Source organism: Rhodamnia argentea, chromosome 3 (assembly GCF_020921035.1).
Source record: "Rhodamnia argentea isolate NSW1041297 chromosome 3, ASM2092103v1, whole genome shotgun sequence".
Classification (NCBI taxonomy): Eukaryota; Viridiplantae; Streptophyta; class Magnoliopsida; order Myrtales; family Myrtaceae; genus Rhodamnia; species Rhodamnia argentea.
This window is the reverse complement of record NC_063152.1, coordinates 33,798,440-33,814,371: the sequence shown is the minus strand read 5'-3', so window position 1 is coordinate 33,814,371 and position 15,932 is coordinate 33,798,440. Positions and strand designations below refer to the sequence as shown.

Sequence of the window (15,932 nt, the reverse complement as noted above, 5' to 3'; positions counted from 1 at the left end):
GAAAAACATAGAACGTCAAAGAGTGATCTTACGGCTGGTTGGATTAGACATTATCTCTCACGATTCTCCCGAAAAATTGTGGCACCAAAACCCTGGTCACGAACAGAAACAGAAGCGAGATACGATTACCAATCAAGAAGCATTGTGAATTCCACGGCACGAAGCCTCAAAGAGTCCAGAACCAAGTGACTTTGAATCACTGCCCAGAGCGACAGCTTACAAATCATTCACGTTCAGGGTTTGACTACAGCAGCGATGCACACAAACAAGAGTACAAACAACCAAGCAACACAGAGTCAAAGCTGAATTACAGTGAAAGAAAAAGCAGAGACTCTAAAGGTAATCGCTTTTCACGCCTAGCTACCACCCTTCATTGTCGTGAATGCGGTTGAATGACGACGAGTTCATCCACACCCAATTCACGAGACGGCAAAGCGAGCCCGGACGGCAGCGAGGGTGTCATCAGCAACGAGTTCATCGGAACTAGAGAGAGAGAGAGAGAGAGAGCACCTGGTGTGTCGTCAACCGCAGTGAAGGTGTAGAGAGAGAGGGGTTCAGAGAAAAACAGAGAGGGAGAAGAGGATGTGCATGGAGTGGGGGTCTTTATAGTAACGAAAAGTTGCCGTCAGGTTTGAACTCCGTCGCTATTGAGAAGGGCGCATTAGCGTTTCAGGGGAGCCAACTCTGCGTCCCAGAGACGCCCAATCCACTGGGTGATTTGCTTCTTATTTTAGAGTACTTATTTTAATTATTACAACGCAGGCGTTTTGACTTTTTTTAAAAAAAATTCTAAAACATCTAAAGCTTGCCATTATATACCGATTTTTCGTTCAACATTCATAAGATAACATATTTTCGAAAAGCAAATTTACTTTTTTCTTATCTAACACTGATTTGGTTTGTGGTGCCATAAAAAGTACGGAGCAACTAGGCTGACCATCCTCGGCCGAATGACGGCGGGACAATCAATGGTCAGCCACAAAATTGTTTTGTGAAAATCCAGTTTCGATTTTTGACACAATATTTTCCTCTCTTTTTTTTACTTTTATGTTTCCTTATTGCAAGCTAAAATTGAGAGACAAAATCGTAAAAGGGCCCACATATTCAATTTTCTCGAATATGAAGAAAAATAATATCACTTACCGAAGAGAAAGCAATGTCATTATCTAGATCTATTAGTTTAAAAGATGAATTGTTGGCCATTAGTAACTTACGACGAAATCATTGTGCAATGAAATGGCTTTTCATTTCTTTCGCTCAAATCAAATTGCTCTAAAGGACTCTCCGGTGACCTAAAATTAAGACCAGTGACATCGATTATGTATAAAACAAATGAAGTTAAAGAAAATATCAAAATAAGAAAGATGAATTAGTAGAGAGAAATTTTTTTCATGTTGATCTAAATCTCATAGATGATCATGTGCAGGGACCTAAGACATTACAATGCCAATCTTAGGATCACATTAGTCAAAGCTAAAGTAAAAAGAAAAACGATTCCGATCCATTTTTATACAAATTTTACCTAATATAGCTCCAATGTTTTGTTCATTGAGACTATTCACATGACCACGAGACATCTTACCTATATCGTTTCATATGGATAAAAAGTCAATTTATAGTGAGGTATTTTAATTGAAAACAAAACAACAACAAGTACCCGCAACGATTGAAAACTCCGATTCTTTCTTGATTGCACATCAAATTTTGAGAATTGCTCTGACAACTTTGATTCGAATTCCCAATTCAGTGAGAATTAATGAAATTCCTTATACCCTCATCCTAGCATATTGTATTCGTTAATTCGACTGGTAGACGTTAAGACATATATTCCAAAGAATTCTACATAATTATTGGAAAACAGTTGGAAACACCATACCATGCGATCTAGATTCACTCCGATCAAGATGCATTAATTTAGCAAACTACTATCAAGCTGAAAACAAATATATAACTAGAATTACTAGTATATGACAAAAAAAAAAGAATTATTTTGGGAAAATGTTTTTTAAGCTTTATTGTCTATTGTTTAATACAAAAGTAACTACAAAGTGTAATTAGCGCAAAATAGATAAATCTAACTTTGTAGATGCTTTTCGTTTGGGTTTCTCAATTGGATTCTTGAACCGATTTTCTCTTAGATGACCAAGTCTCTTTCCTTGGATTGTAACCTTTATTTGGATGCTTTGAGTGTCATTCTGATAGAAATTGATTGGGTGATCTGCAGCTCGATTGAGATCCGTAATCTGAATCTTTTTATTTGCTTCCCCCAATACTTGCAAAACAAATTTAAAATGATCTGTGGATTTTGAACGTTCTTGTGAGATCGAGACAATATGCGATTGTTCGGTGTCTCATTTATTCCAATGTGATGAAGAACACATACTGCCTGTCTACAAAGATAACCCTTAAAAGCAAACATCCCATAGATCTAGCAAACTTCTTGCAGATAGAGATAGACTGTCAGTCACTTGTGGAAGCCCTCTCATGCCCACTCACAACCGCGTGGGAAATTCACGTGCCAATCAGAAGATGCAAGGATATTTTAGTCCATTTTCCTAAGTGTTGGGTATCCTATGTGTCAAGAGAAGCTAATCAGATTGCAGATTGGATAGCTAAAAATCATAGGAAAAATGTATTACCTCTGGATTGGGTTTCCTCTCCCCCTTTTGCTCTTTGGGATTTACTTTGTCTCGAAGCCCACCTGTCGGGCTCCTTTGCTTTGAGTTAGGTTTTAATGAACAGTTTATTATGACCAAAAAAAAAAAAACTGCACTTTCTATTGCTAACTTAATACACTTATAATAAAGACGACCCCTTGATTTTTGCGGCAATTTTTGCATTATATGACATAAACAAAGGCGATGACGAGCAAACGGAAATACTTTGGAAATTGAACTCTACATTGCTTTACGCTGGCCAGTAATAATAGATTGAGGAGCATTCCCTGACATGCAATCAAGCCATGCCTTAAACAACCAGATGAAAGAGTTTGATGTCTCATGTGAAAGAAAACCACATCCTAACAGAACTGACTGACATTCGACCAAAAAACAAAACAAAACAAAACAAAACTGACTGACCATGGTGGTTGATACCGACAAATGGAGCAAAAGGCATTTTACCAAATAAGTGGCTGTGACTACATCTCCAAAATATCTGTATACGTCTCTCGATCGTGCGTACGGCCAAAAAACATTATGCAATCTCTGTTAATCATCCAAATCAAGCACGTAATAAAAATTGAGATTTTGCAATTGCACGGGTTGACAAATAATTAAAAAGTGCTCGCCCATCTCCTTGTTGCAATTCCAACCTTTTGTACATTGTAACATGATTTCTAACATCTTTTTCTTCCAAATTTAAGTTCTCATGCCCTCCTTCTTCAACGACCGACGCTTGAAATTTATTGGTTCAAATCCCTGCATCAAAGTGGAACTCGATTTTTCTTTTTGTTGTGGAGTCAATATTCCCGTGTGATGTAAAACAATCTAGCACTTCAAGGAGTTGTTAAACGATAATGATCGAGTACAACTTATATTATCTCCGACTTACGAGACTCAACTAGATGTACCCTAACCATTGCTGGATGACCGTATCTTTTTCCCGGTCTTGACTTAACTGAGTGCTTTTCCATCTTGTACCCTTGACGACTACAACAAAATACCGCACCATGTTTTTCCTCGCTGGCTTTTCTTATATACGAGTTGAGCACTCTAACGTCAAATCCCGCTTCCTTAGCACAATTGTTACAGAATGCATAAACCTCGTCCGACTTTGTTTCACAATGAGAGAGAGAGAGAGTCAATGAAAGAAGATTGAAGTCCAACCCCACGCCGTGGACACACAAGAATAAGCGCTCCCCGCTCTGTTGCTTAGACGCTCTCGAGCCCCGTTGAAATTCTACAGGAATAGACATTTTTGCAGCTCTTTGTAGGAATTAAACCCACAATTTTCTTTCTTTTTTTCCGGCTCTCAAGGATTTTAGTCCATTAATTGAATTTGTTCGACTGTTTTGATTCATTCTTTCTCCATTATTAGGTAAGAGTATGCTATAACAACATGTCTATTATCCCGGAATGGAATCGACTCAGAATGGAAAGTGTTTTGGAATGGAACAACCTGGGAAAAGGAATGATCGTTATGTTCTGATTGTTAACTATCTTTGGGTGAGTGCAACACTAACAGTAACAGCATGTGGTGAGTTACAAATTCTTGAAAGAATTGACCTCATAATAAATTTTAATTATTTTTTATGGCTCGGAACGGACTATTAATCTCAAGATGAATTAAGGACTGACACATAATCATTTCTCTTTGGTGTTGAGAATGGGATTGTGTCCGCAATTCTTGAGTGTAGGTACGTATGCCATGATGGTGTATTCTTGCTAAATACTAAGACTTTATTGCTTACTTTGTTTTGGCATGAGCTATTGATTCAACAATGCTAACCTCATTTGGCTTGGGTAAATTTGATCTTCTAGTTTTGACTTGTTTTAACTAACTTTAACAGGTCGGCACTATAAATCAATTGTCGTCTCATTACTAAATGAAATCTTCATACCTGATGGGTGAACAAGATATAAGTAGCTTGCAATGAACTGTTGGCGGGTATGAAGACTGTTTCTGGTAGCATAACAGGAGGAACAGAGGCTCATCGGGAGAGATGTGAAGTAGAGTGTCGTCGGCGACGTCGAGAACTCCTTCAAGTGACGCCATTAATTGGGAAGGTGTGATATTTTCTCGGCAAAAGAAATCACAAGGAGAGGGAATGGAAGACAAAACCAATTCAAGCGGGTTTGACAATTATATTGAAATGGCTTCGATGCATTGCGCTTCGATGCATTGCTCCAGAACTACTTTGATTGAAAAATTCAGTGTGACGTAAAGTTAGCAATGAAACAAAATCCATTCAAAAGAGCTTAAAACAGAAAAACTACCAAAAATTCGCAAACACAGTTTTGTTCCAAGTAATTGGAAAAAGAAAGGAGAAAGATATGCCTAACAGTTCATATAAGACATATTTCTTGCAGCTCTATTTTACATCCTTGTAAATGCATAAAACAGAATCTAGAAAGGGAAACCAAAAGGTTTGCTAATGTCACACCCCAATTCCTAGCAGAAAAAGGGCATGACACGGCCGTCCACCCTTCCGAAGGACGCAACCTTAAGCCACCCAAAATCGAACTCTCAAAAGTCGCCATTGATAACGCTCTCGCTCTATTGGCAACTTGAAAAGATTGGGAAAGAAAGGGATGAGCAACCACAGCTCAATGAGTAGTGCGTACCTCTTCGAAGCGGATCGAGCACCCACTATGCATATTTACAAAATCATAACCGAACTCAATAATCCCAAATTCGCTTGATAATATAAGCACAACTTTAAATATAAATTATTTCCTTTCATCTGTCATAATACACGGTAAAGTGCGGTCCCGCGAATAACAAAATATTTAAATACACGTTACTTTTAGTTATCACGGTTTATATATATACAAAACCAAAAGTGAGTTATACCTTTCCACAATAACTTTATAAATGCCAAAAATCTTCATCTAAATCAACAAACTTCAAATCAAATATCAATGGTCTATTCCATTAATTAATCTCATACATAATCAACGACGATGGTCCATTCCATCGACTAATCTCAAATCACATGTCAATGGTCCATTCCATTGACCAATCTCAAATCACATGTCAATGGTCTATTTCATTAACCAAACTCATGCTTAAATATCTAACCATGGTCACGTATAGCGCCTTGTGACAAGGCGACCAAGATTCCCCCCTAGCAAGGTCTCTACCTATAATGCCAATGGCTCGGCCCACAAGGATATCTTAATACTAGTATGTGCATACCCACAAGCCTCTCAATGGGCTCACAACGATATTGAGCATCGATACAACTCACAGTAGTATTTCACAATTCACAAAACAATTCAGAATCAAGAGACAAGTTGGTTTCTCAAACCAAAACCGATAGCCTATTCGCAAAAACTCACCGCTAGAAATACTTTTGTAAAGCACCTCTCAAATCATTTTCGAAACTCATTCCACAAGCTAGTTCGCAACTTAATTCACATGTATATATACAAGTATATAATGAAAATAACTTTCACCATACCTTTCATAGCACATTCGTAAAATCATTCACAAATTAGTACAAATAACCTTTCGTAATGGCTTTCATACGAACTTTTTAAACCATTTCAAATAACAATTAAGGTAGCAAATGCCCGATCCGAAGTTATACATCAAATATGCTATAAACATCACGTTTACCTTTTACCGAAATCACACTTTTCACATAATACATCTCATACTTTTTATTTTTCAGAATATGTATTTACAAATTCAAAGAAGAGATAACACCACTCACCTGGAAAAGCCAGAAACTAACTTAGGATTGTTACTCGAGCTGACACACTCGTGTTCCTATCAGATATATGAAAAATAGTATAAAAAACTAAGTAATATGCTACTCTAAAGCATGAATTGACTGAAAAAAAGCTTATTTGTCACTAAGACGACACCTACGCACCAACAAAAGGCTCACTCATGACGGACATGCATGTTGTCCGCTACACGCAGCTTGCGCATTAAACTTAAACGGACCATAACTCCCTCCTCCGAGCTTCAATTTAACGAACTTATAGTCCAAAGAAAGCTCTTTTAATGTATAACAAAACCCCCCAACACAGCTTGTCTAGAATCTATCTGAAAATCGGCAAGAACGGGCATAACATGTCCTGGTTGCGCACCGTTCACTGCACACGTCAAACTTCCAAGTTTGTTTCGGACAAACCATAAGTCCAAATCGAGTTCTATAAAGTCCCACAACTCCACAACACCCTAAACTATTGTTCCCCTAAAGAATATCAATTTAACGACTCCAAAATATGACTTCGCAGCTCAATTTTCCCATAAATCCGAATTTGAGCCCTAAAAACGAAAACCATTCCGATTATACGAACGAGGAGAGCGAGCACTTACCGAACTTTGTGAATCGAAGTTGAATCGTCTTGACGAGGCATCTGATTCGTGTATGCCATCTCTTTCTTCCTCTTCTTCTTCTTCTTCTTCTTCTTCTCTGCCGAGTGTTTTCTCTCTTCCCGTTGCTGCCCCTCCTTTGTTTTTTTATAATATGAGTCCCTCTTCTTCTTTGACTTTTCAACCCTTTTCTTCTTCTTTTTTGTCCTTTTTGCTTTTCTCTTTGACTTGGTCAAAACCATATTTTACAGCTAAGAGTATTGTCTCCATCATAGGAAAATGGAACCCGTAACAACAATCAAGTAAGTGGGGTTTTATAACAGAATCCGAAGTGCAGCCGGTGTGTTTTTTCATCCTGGAGGAGTAATCACGTGTACACTCCGAGCCCGATGGTGATTGGCTGGCAACATATGGGACAAATGGACAATTTTTGTGCGCATTCTCTGCAAGTCCGCAATTGATCATGTTAATCGTATCATTAACCCTAGGAAGGAGAGCTGTGGTTAACAACAGCGAAGAGCACTTTCAAGAAGCTTCACCATGTGGCCGCAACCAAATGCCATGTTCTTGGGATTTGTCGGGCAAAACAGGCACCTCCTATACGAGAGAGGCGGATGGAGAAAAGAGGTAGTGAGCGATTACTCGGTATTGGATAGCCATCCGATATGTTGCGGTGTAAGACATTGTAAATAAGTCGCGTTGCTCGATAAATTATGTTGTGGAGTTTGTACCGAATCTAGTTATTCGCTAGAGCCAGGGATACATAGATCACTGTGAAAGGAAGTAACTCCTGGGTTTATTTCTTCAACAACTTCATGCGAATTCGGTTCATAGCGGGACCAACTTGCATTTGTGTAATGGAATACCCGCAATGGTTTATCTTTGGAAAGATTTGGCGAATGCTTTCGATATCATGGACTACTCTTGGGTCTGTCTAAACGACAAACATTTGAACCAATAGATTACACTAGTGTGCCTCTCACCTTTCTAGTCCAGAAGCACCTTCCAACTCAAAAAACTAACACATGAGAAAACAAAACTTGCTACCTATTACATATTATTGATATTTGAGAATTCGGATACGGGAGATGGTTTATCTGCGAACTAAAAGAAGTTACAAAAGTCAATAGCTTTTCACCATAAAAAAAAAAAAAAAAAACCTTTGGCGAAAAGACCGATGAAGAACTACAAAAAGCATTGCATGAAACATTTTAATTTGTATCGGAAAGATTCCACTTGGAAAAAGCGGTTTGTCTTTAGTTTGCAACAAGGGAAAGCAAGGACATCATATAAAGAATTGGACAGACAGTCTTACCGGCATGCTAGAAATTCCATATTGGACCGAGGAACCGGTTTCGGTGAAGATGATTTCATGAGGACTTACATTTGTTTGACTGATTACGTCTCCATTAGTAGAGAGAACCGGCGATGGACTACTTGGGACTAAGCTCCAAACGGACCCACCGGAAGCGGGGCCAGAAGAAAATGCATCGGAAGCCGTAGTCGAAGAAAAAGGAGATGACTGACTAAAAGTAGGCCGAGGAATGGCAAACGATGCACCGGGGCCAACACTAGCACCAGACTGACCGGCGTGATTTGGTCCACCCGAGAATGACACAAAGTAACCGGTCAAAATCAATTTCGTAGGTTCCCGATAAAACGATGATTACACAAATTATCTTAGGAGGTGGCAAGAGCCATTGTAGCAAAATCATTTCGGGTACCTTTGTCCCCCCGCCGGTAATCCTCCCATCTAACTTCCTCATGGCTTTCACATTCGTAGACAGGCATACCGCAAATTGACTGGAGCTTGGAAGACAGCCATTCTCCGTTCTCTTCCCGAGTCGGAGTGAAAGGAGCCACACGACTTCCCCTAGGCTGACCTCTAGAGGATGAGTTTCCAAACTCGGTCCCGCTAACCGTTGGTGTAGCTGCATCAGAACCTGCATTACCAATCGTGAAAAAGGGGGAACTTACCATTAAACTTAGCAACCAATAAGTATGGAGAGTGGAACTGTTGATAAGACGGTTTTTACCCATTTTTCTCCCCAAAGGCAAGTACACAAAAAACTAGTTCTCCACAAAACAAGAAAATATTGAATATCACACCGATATGAGCTCCATAAGATCCCGATCCACACTGGTAGCTCCTAAATGCAGTTTCTGATGGCCCAAAAGCTGGAGAAGATCCGATGCTGAATGACGAGCTGCAAGAAGCCCCAAATGCACCACCGGACCCAAAGAGGGTAGAACTTGTTGCATCAAATGCAGCGGTCGGGGTCGAACCAAAGGCGGGGGTTGTCGAACCGGACCCAAAGATGGGAGAACTTGGTGCACCAAATGCAAATGCGGTTGTCGGGGTTGAACCAAAGTTAGGGGTGGTCGAAGTTGAACCAAAGGCGGGGGTGGTCGAACCGGACCCAAAGATGGGAGAACTTGGTGCACCAAATGCAAATGCAGCCGTCGGGGTTGAACCAAAGGCAAGGGTGGTTGAAGTTGAACCAAAGGCGGGGGTCGTTGAACCGGACCCAAAGATGGGAGAACTTGGTGCACCAAATGCAAATGCGGCCGTCGGGGTTGAACCAAAGGCGGGGGTGGTTGAAGTTGAACCAAAGGCGAGGGTGGTCGAAGTTGAACCAAAGGCGGGGGTGGTTGAAGTCGAACCAAAGGCAGGGGTGGTCGAACCCGGACCCAAAGATAGGAGAACTTGGTGCACCAAATGCAAATGCGGTTGTCGGGGTTGAACCAAAGTTAGGGGTGGTCGAAGATGAACCAAAGGCGGGGGTGGTCAAACCGGACCCAAAGATGGGAGAACTTGGTGCACCAAATGCAAATGCAGCCGTCGGGGTTGAACCAAAGGCGGGGGTGGTCGAACCCGAGCCTGGATCAGAACTAGCTCTAAATCTTGGTTGACTTCGTGCACCCCATGGCATAGAAGAACAAAAAATACTGCTCCCAAATGTAGGCGGTGATGGATGACTTGCGGTGCCAGAAGTACTTGTTTGAGCCGGAGTGAAACCAAAAGGAGAAGATCCTTTTGGGATTAAGAAGAGGAGAAAGATAGATTCTTAGTACATAAAACAGCATATGCATACTTCTAAAGTTTCTGGCATGGACAGCATAGTTCACAAAAGAATTCTAATGCCCGTAAATTATTGATCATAATTTATTGATCATGATGCAGCACATAATTTTGCTGTAGGAATACCCATACTAAACATTCTTACCTTGTAATTATTACTTTCTTAAAGTTGAATAGTGAAGTATTTGAACACACAGCATCGAAACAAAACCGATGCATTCAAATCAAACGAATGTCCCACCGAGGTAAGAAAACATGGATAGCAGTGCGCTAGCTTCAATTGCAAAAGCTGGTGATCTAACAACGACGGTAAATGAAGAAGAAAAAGGAGATGACTGACCAAAAGTAGGCCAAGGAATGGCAAAAGATGCACCGGGGCCAACGCTAACACCGGAATGATCAACATGATTTGGTCCAACCGAGAATGACAGAAAGTAATTCGTTAATATCAATTTCGTACGTTTACGGGACCCACTGGAAGCGGGGGCGGAAGAAAATGCATCGGAAGTCGTAGTCGAAGAAAAAGGAGATGATCGACTAAAAGTAGGCCGAGGAATGGCAAAAGATGCACCGGGGCCAACACTAGCACCGGCCTGACCAGCGTGATTTGGTCCACTCGAGAATGACACAAAGTAACTGGTCAAAATCAATTTCGTAGGTTCCTGGTAAAACGATGATTACACAAATTAACTTAGGAGGTGGCAAGAGCCATTGTAGTACATAATCATTTCGGGTACCTTTGTCCCCCACTTGGTGATCCTCCCATCTAAGTTCCTCTTGGCTTCTACATTCGTAGACAGGCATACCACAAATTGATTGGAGCTTGGAAGGCAGCCTTTCTCCAGTCTCTTCCTCGATCGGGGTGAAAGGAGCCACACGACTTCCCCTAGGCTGACCTCCGGAGGATGAGTTTCCAAACTCGGTCCCGCCAACTGTTGGTGTAGCTACATGAGACCACGCATTACCAATCGTGAAAAAGAGGGAACTTACCATTAAACTTAGCAACCAACAAGTATGGAGAGTGGAACTGTTGATAAGACGGTTTTTACCCATTTTTCTCCCTAAAGGCAAGTACACAAAAAACTAGTTCTCCACAAAACAAGAAAATATTGAATATCTCACCGACATGAGCTCCATAAGATCCCGATCCACACTGGTAGCTCCTAAATGCAGATTCTGATGGCCCAAAAGCTGGAGAAGATCCAAAGCTTAATGACGAGCTGCAAGAAGCCCCAAATGCACCTTCGGACCCAAAGAGGGTAGCACTTGTTGCATCAAATGCGGTAGTCGGGGTCGAACCAAAGGCGAGGGTGGTCGAACCGGACCCAAAGATGGGAGAACTAGGTGCACCAAATGCAAATGCGGTTGTCGGGGTTGAACCAAAGTTAGGGGTGGTCGAAGTTGAACCAAAGGCGGGGGTGGTCGAACCCGACCCAAAGATGGGAGAACTTGGTGCACCAAATGCAAATGCAGCCATCGGGGTTGAACCAAAGGCAGGGGTGGTTGAAGTTGAACCAAAGGCGGGGGTGGTTGAAGTCGAACCAAAGGCGGGGGTGGTCGAACCCGACCCAAAGATGGGAGAACTTGGTGCACCAAATGCAAATGCGGTTGTCGGGGTTGAACCAAAGTTAGGGGTGGCTGAAGTTGAACCAAAGGCGGGGGTGGTCAAACCAAACCCAAAGATGGGAGAACTTGGTGCACCAAATGCAAATGCAGCCGTCGGGGTTGAACCAAAGGCGGGGGTGGTTGAAGTTGAACCAAAGGCGGGGGTGGTCGAACCGGAGCCTGGATCAGAACTAGCTCTAAATCTTGGTTGACTTCGTGCACCCCACGGCATAGAAGAACAAAAAATGCTGCTCCCAAATGTAGGCGGTGATGGATGACTTGCAATGCCAGAAGTACTTGTTTGAGCCGGAGTGAAACCAAAAGGAGAAGATCCTTTTGGGATTAAGAAGAGGAGAAAGATAGATTCTTAGTACATAAAACAGCATATGTATACTTCTAAAGTTTCTGGCATGGATAGCATAGTTCACAAAAGAATTCTAATGCCCGTAAATTATTGATCATAATTTATTGATCATGATGCAGCACATAATTTTGCTGTAGGAATACCCATACTGAACATTCTTACCTTGTAATTATTACTTTCTTAAAGTTGTATAGTTAAGTATTTGAACACACAAGATCGAAACAAAACCAACGCATTCAAATCAAATAAATGTCCCATTGAGGTAAGAAAACATGGATAGCGGTGTGCTAACTTCAATTGCAAAAGCTGGTGATCTAACAACGACAAGTAATGAAGAAGAAAAAGGAGATGATCGACCAAAAGTAGGCCAAGGAATGGCAAAAGATGCACCGGGGCCAACGCTAACACCCGAATGACCAACGTGATTTGGTCCACCCGAGAATGAGAGAAAGTAATTCGTCAATATCAATTTCGTACGTTTACGGGACCCACTGGAAGCGGGGGCGAAAGAAAATGCATCGGAAGCTGTAGTCGAAGAAAAAGGAGATGACCGACTAAAAGTAGGGTGAGGAATGGCAAACGATGCACTGGGGCCAACACTAGCACCAGGCCGACCAGCGTGATTTGGTCCACACGAGAATGACACAAAGTAACTGGTCAAAATCAATTTCGTAGGTTCCTGGTAAAACGATGATTACACAAATTAACTTAGGAGGTGGCAAGAGCCATTGTAGCACATAATCATTTTGGGTACCTTTGTCCCCCATCTGGTAATCCTCCCATCTAACTTCCTCATGGCTTTCACATTCGTAGACAGGCATACCGCAAATTGACTGGAGCTTGGAAGACAGCCATTCTCCGATCTCTTCCCGAGTCGGAGTGAAAGGAGCCACACGACTTCCCCTAGGCCGACCTCCGGAGGATGAGTTTCCAAACTCGGTCCCGCTAACTGTTGGTGGAGCCGCATGAGAACCTGCATAACCAATCGTGAAAAAGGGGCAACTTACCATTAAACTTAGCAACCAATAAGTATGGAGAGTGGAACTGTTGATAAGACGGTTTTTACCCATTTTCCTCCCTAAAGGCAAGTACACAAAAAACTAGTTCTCCACAAAACAAGAAAATATTGAATATCTCACCGACATGAGCTCCATAAGATCCCGATCCATACTGGTAGCTCCTAAATGCGATTTCTGATGGCCCAAAAGCTGGAGAAGATCCAAAGCTTAATGACGAGCTGCAAGAAGCCCCAAATGCACCTCCGGACCCAAAGAGGGTAGCACTTGTTGCATCAAATGCAGCGGTCGGGGTCGAACCAAAGGCGGGGGTGGTCGAACCGGACCCAAAGATGGGAGAACTAGGTGCACCAAATGCAAATGCAGTTGTCGGGGTTGAACCAAAGTTAGGGGTGGTCGAAGTTGAACCAAAGGCGGGGGTGGTCGAACCGGACCCAAAGATGGGAGAACTTGGTGCACCAAATGCAAATGCAGCCGTCGGGGTTGAACCAAAGGCGGGGGTGGTCGAACCGGAGCCTGGATCAGAACTAGCTCTAAATCTTGGTTGACTTCGTGCACCCCACGGCATAGAAGAACAAAAAATGCTGCTCCCAAATGTAGGCGGTGATGGATGACTTGCGGTGCCAGAAGTACTTGTTTGAGCCGGAGTGAAACCAAAAGGAGAAGATCCTTTTGGGATTAAGAAGAGGAGAAAGATAGATTCTTAGTACATAAAACAGCATATGTATACTTCTAAAGTTTCTGGCATGGATAGCATAGTTCACAAAAGAATTCTAATGCCCGTAAATTATTGATCATAATTTATTGATCATGATGCAGCACATAATTTTGCTGTAGGAATACCCATACTAAACATTCTTACCTTGTAATTATTACTTTCTTAAAGTTGAATAGTGAAGTATTTGAACACACAGCATCGAAACAAAACCGATGCATTCAAATCAAATGAATGTCCCATTGAGGTAAGAAAACATGGATAGCGGTGCGCTAACTTCAATTGCAAAAGCTGGTGATCTAACAACGACGGTAAATGAAGAAGAAAAAGGAGATGATCGACCAAAAGTAGGCCAAGGAATGGCAAAAGATGCACCGGGGCCAACGCTAACACCAGAATGACCAACGTGATTTGGTCCACACGAGAATGAGAGAAAGTAATTCGTCAATATCAATTTCGTACGTTTCGGGGACCCACTGGAAGCGGGGGCGTAAGAAAATGCATCGGAAGCCGTAGTCGAAGAAAAAGGAGATGACTGACTAAAAGTAGGCCGAGGAATGGCAAAAGATGCACCGGGGCCAACACTAGCACCAGGCCGACCAGCGTGATTTGGTCCACACGAGAATGACACAAAGTAACCGGTCAAAATCAATTTCGTAGGTTCCTGGTAAAACGATGATTACACAAATTAACTTAGGAGGTGGCAAGAGCCATTGTAGCACATAATCATTTCGGGTACCTTTGTCCCCCCGCTGGTAATCCTCCCATCTAAGCTCCTCTTGGCTTCTACATTCGTAGACGGGCATACGGCAAATTGATTGGAGCTTGGAAGGCAGCCTTTCTCCGATCTCTTCCTCGGTCGGGGTGAAAGGAGCCACACGACTTCCCCTAGGCTGACCTCCCGAGGATGAGTTTCCAAACTCGGTCCCGCTAACCGTTGGTGTAGCTACATGAGACCCCGCATTACCAATCGTGAAAAAGAGGGAACTTACCACTAAACTTAGCAACCGAAAGTATGGGGAGGGGAACTGTTGATAACTACCAATTTTGCTCCATAAAGGCAAGTATACAAAAATCTAGTGTTCCACAAAACAAGCGCAACATTGCACATCTCACCAATATGAGCTCCATAAGATCCCGATCCAAACCGGTTGCTCCTAAATGCGGTTCCTGATGGCCCAAAAGGTGGAGAAGACCCGAAGGCTGCATTACTGGAAGCCCCAATTGCACCTCCCGACCCAAAGAGGGGAGAACTTGTTGCACCAAATGCAGCTGTCGGGGTTGAACCCAAGGCGGGGTTGCTTGTAGCTCCGAAGGCGGGGGTGGTCGAACCAGAGCCTGGATTAGAACTAGCTCTAAAAACTGATTGACTTTGAGCACCCCATGGCATAGAAGAATGAAAAATGCTGCTCCCAACTGCAGGCGGTGATGGGTGACTCATGGTGCCAGAAGTACTTGTTCAAGCTGGAGTGAAACCAAAAGGAGAAGATCCTTTTGGGATTAAGAAGAGGAGAAAGAGAGATTCTTAGCATGTAAAACAGCATATATATACTTATAAAGTTTCTGGCATGCATAAAATAGTTCACAAAGAAATTCTGATGCCCCATAAATGGCATCATACATAGTATGGTATGTAGAGACGCACGACGGTGATGAAGTGCCAGAACGGATGTAAGGAGAAAAGCGGAAGAACGGGTCCCCTATAGCAAGAAATCATTCCAAAATTATTGGTCATAAAGCAGCACGTAATTTTGCTGAAGGAATACCCATACTAAACATTCATACCTTGTAATTATTTGTCACGCCCCAAATCCACTTTAAGGGCCATGACACAGCTGTCCTTTCTCAAAGGGACACAGCCTCCACAAATCCAAAACTCAACTTGATAACAAATATGTACATCCATATAAACTTGATAAAGAGATCCTTTGTTTACAAAAATCAGAGTTTGCTGCTAAACCATCAAAAGATATCTGTACATATTCATCAAAAAGACATGTACATATCTCTGCCAAATGGATATACACCTCTAACAACAACTCAAAGGCTCATCAAAGCCACATCCAACTTATAACTCATACCCAAAAGCCCCATTAACAAAATGTCATCTGCTAACGTTCGCTCTCGTCCTATTTGTGACTCGTTGAACTTGAAAGACAA

At 42.1% G+C, this 15,932-nt stretch overlaps 2 protein-coding genes across 2 annotated transcripts; one reads left to right on the top strand and one right to left on the bottom strand.

Annotated features, from left to right (window-relative positions):
- The first annotated feature begins 9,182 nt into the window (after positions 1-9,182).
- On the top strand, positions 9,183-9,734 carry LOC125314184 (circumsporozoite protein-like). The gene has a single exon (XM_048275686.1). The coding sequence runs from the start codon at positions 9,183-9,185 to the stop codon at positions 9,732-9,734; it is 552 nt and encodes a 183-aa protein (XP_048131643.1).
- Positions 9,735-10,654: 920 nt separating this feature from the next.
- LOC115747993 (nuclear pore complex protein NUP98A-like) lies at positions 10,655-15,213 on the bottom strand. Its single transcript, XM_048275685.1, has 7 exons — positions 14,889-15,213; positions 14,512-14,718; positions 13,181-13,726; positions 12,796-13,014; positions 11,195-12,010; positions 10,810-11,016; positions 10,655-10,734 (listed from the first exon to the last, which is right to left on the bottom strand). The coding sequence occupies exons 1-7, from the start codon at positions 15,211-15,213 to the stop codon at positions 10,655-10,657; spliced, it is 2,400 nt and encodes a 799-aa protein (XP_048131642.1).
- Positions 15,214-15,932: the final 719 nt, after the last annotated feature.

Excerpts from the sequence above, each read along its gene's own strand:
- LOC125314184 (XM_048275686.1), top strand. The coding sequence starts at position 9,183 with ATGCTGAATGACGAGCTGCAAGAAGCCCCAAATGCACCACCGGACCCA.
- LOC115747993 (XM_048275685.1), bottom strand. The coding sequence starts at position 15,213 with ATGAGTCACCCATCACCGCCTGCAGTTGGGAGCAGCATTTTTCATTCT. Across the intron at positions 13,727-14,511 it reads TTACCAGCGGGGGGACAAAG|GATCTTCTCCTTTTGGTTTC; the intron begins GTACCCGAAATG and ends TAATCCCAAAAG. Across the intron at positions 10,735-10,809 it reads TCACCAAGTGGGGGACAAAG|GAACCTACGAAATTGATTTT; the intron begins GTACCCGAAATG and ends TCGTTTTACCAG.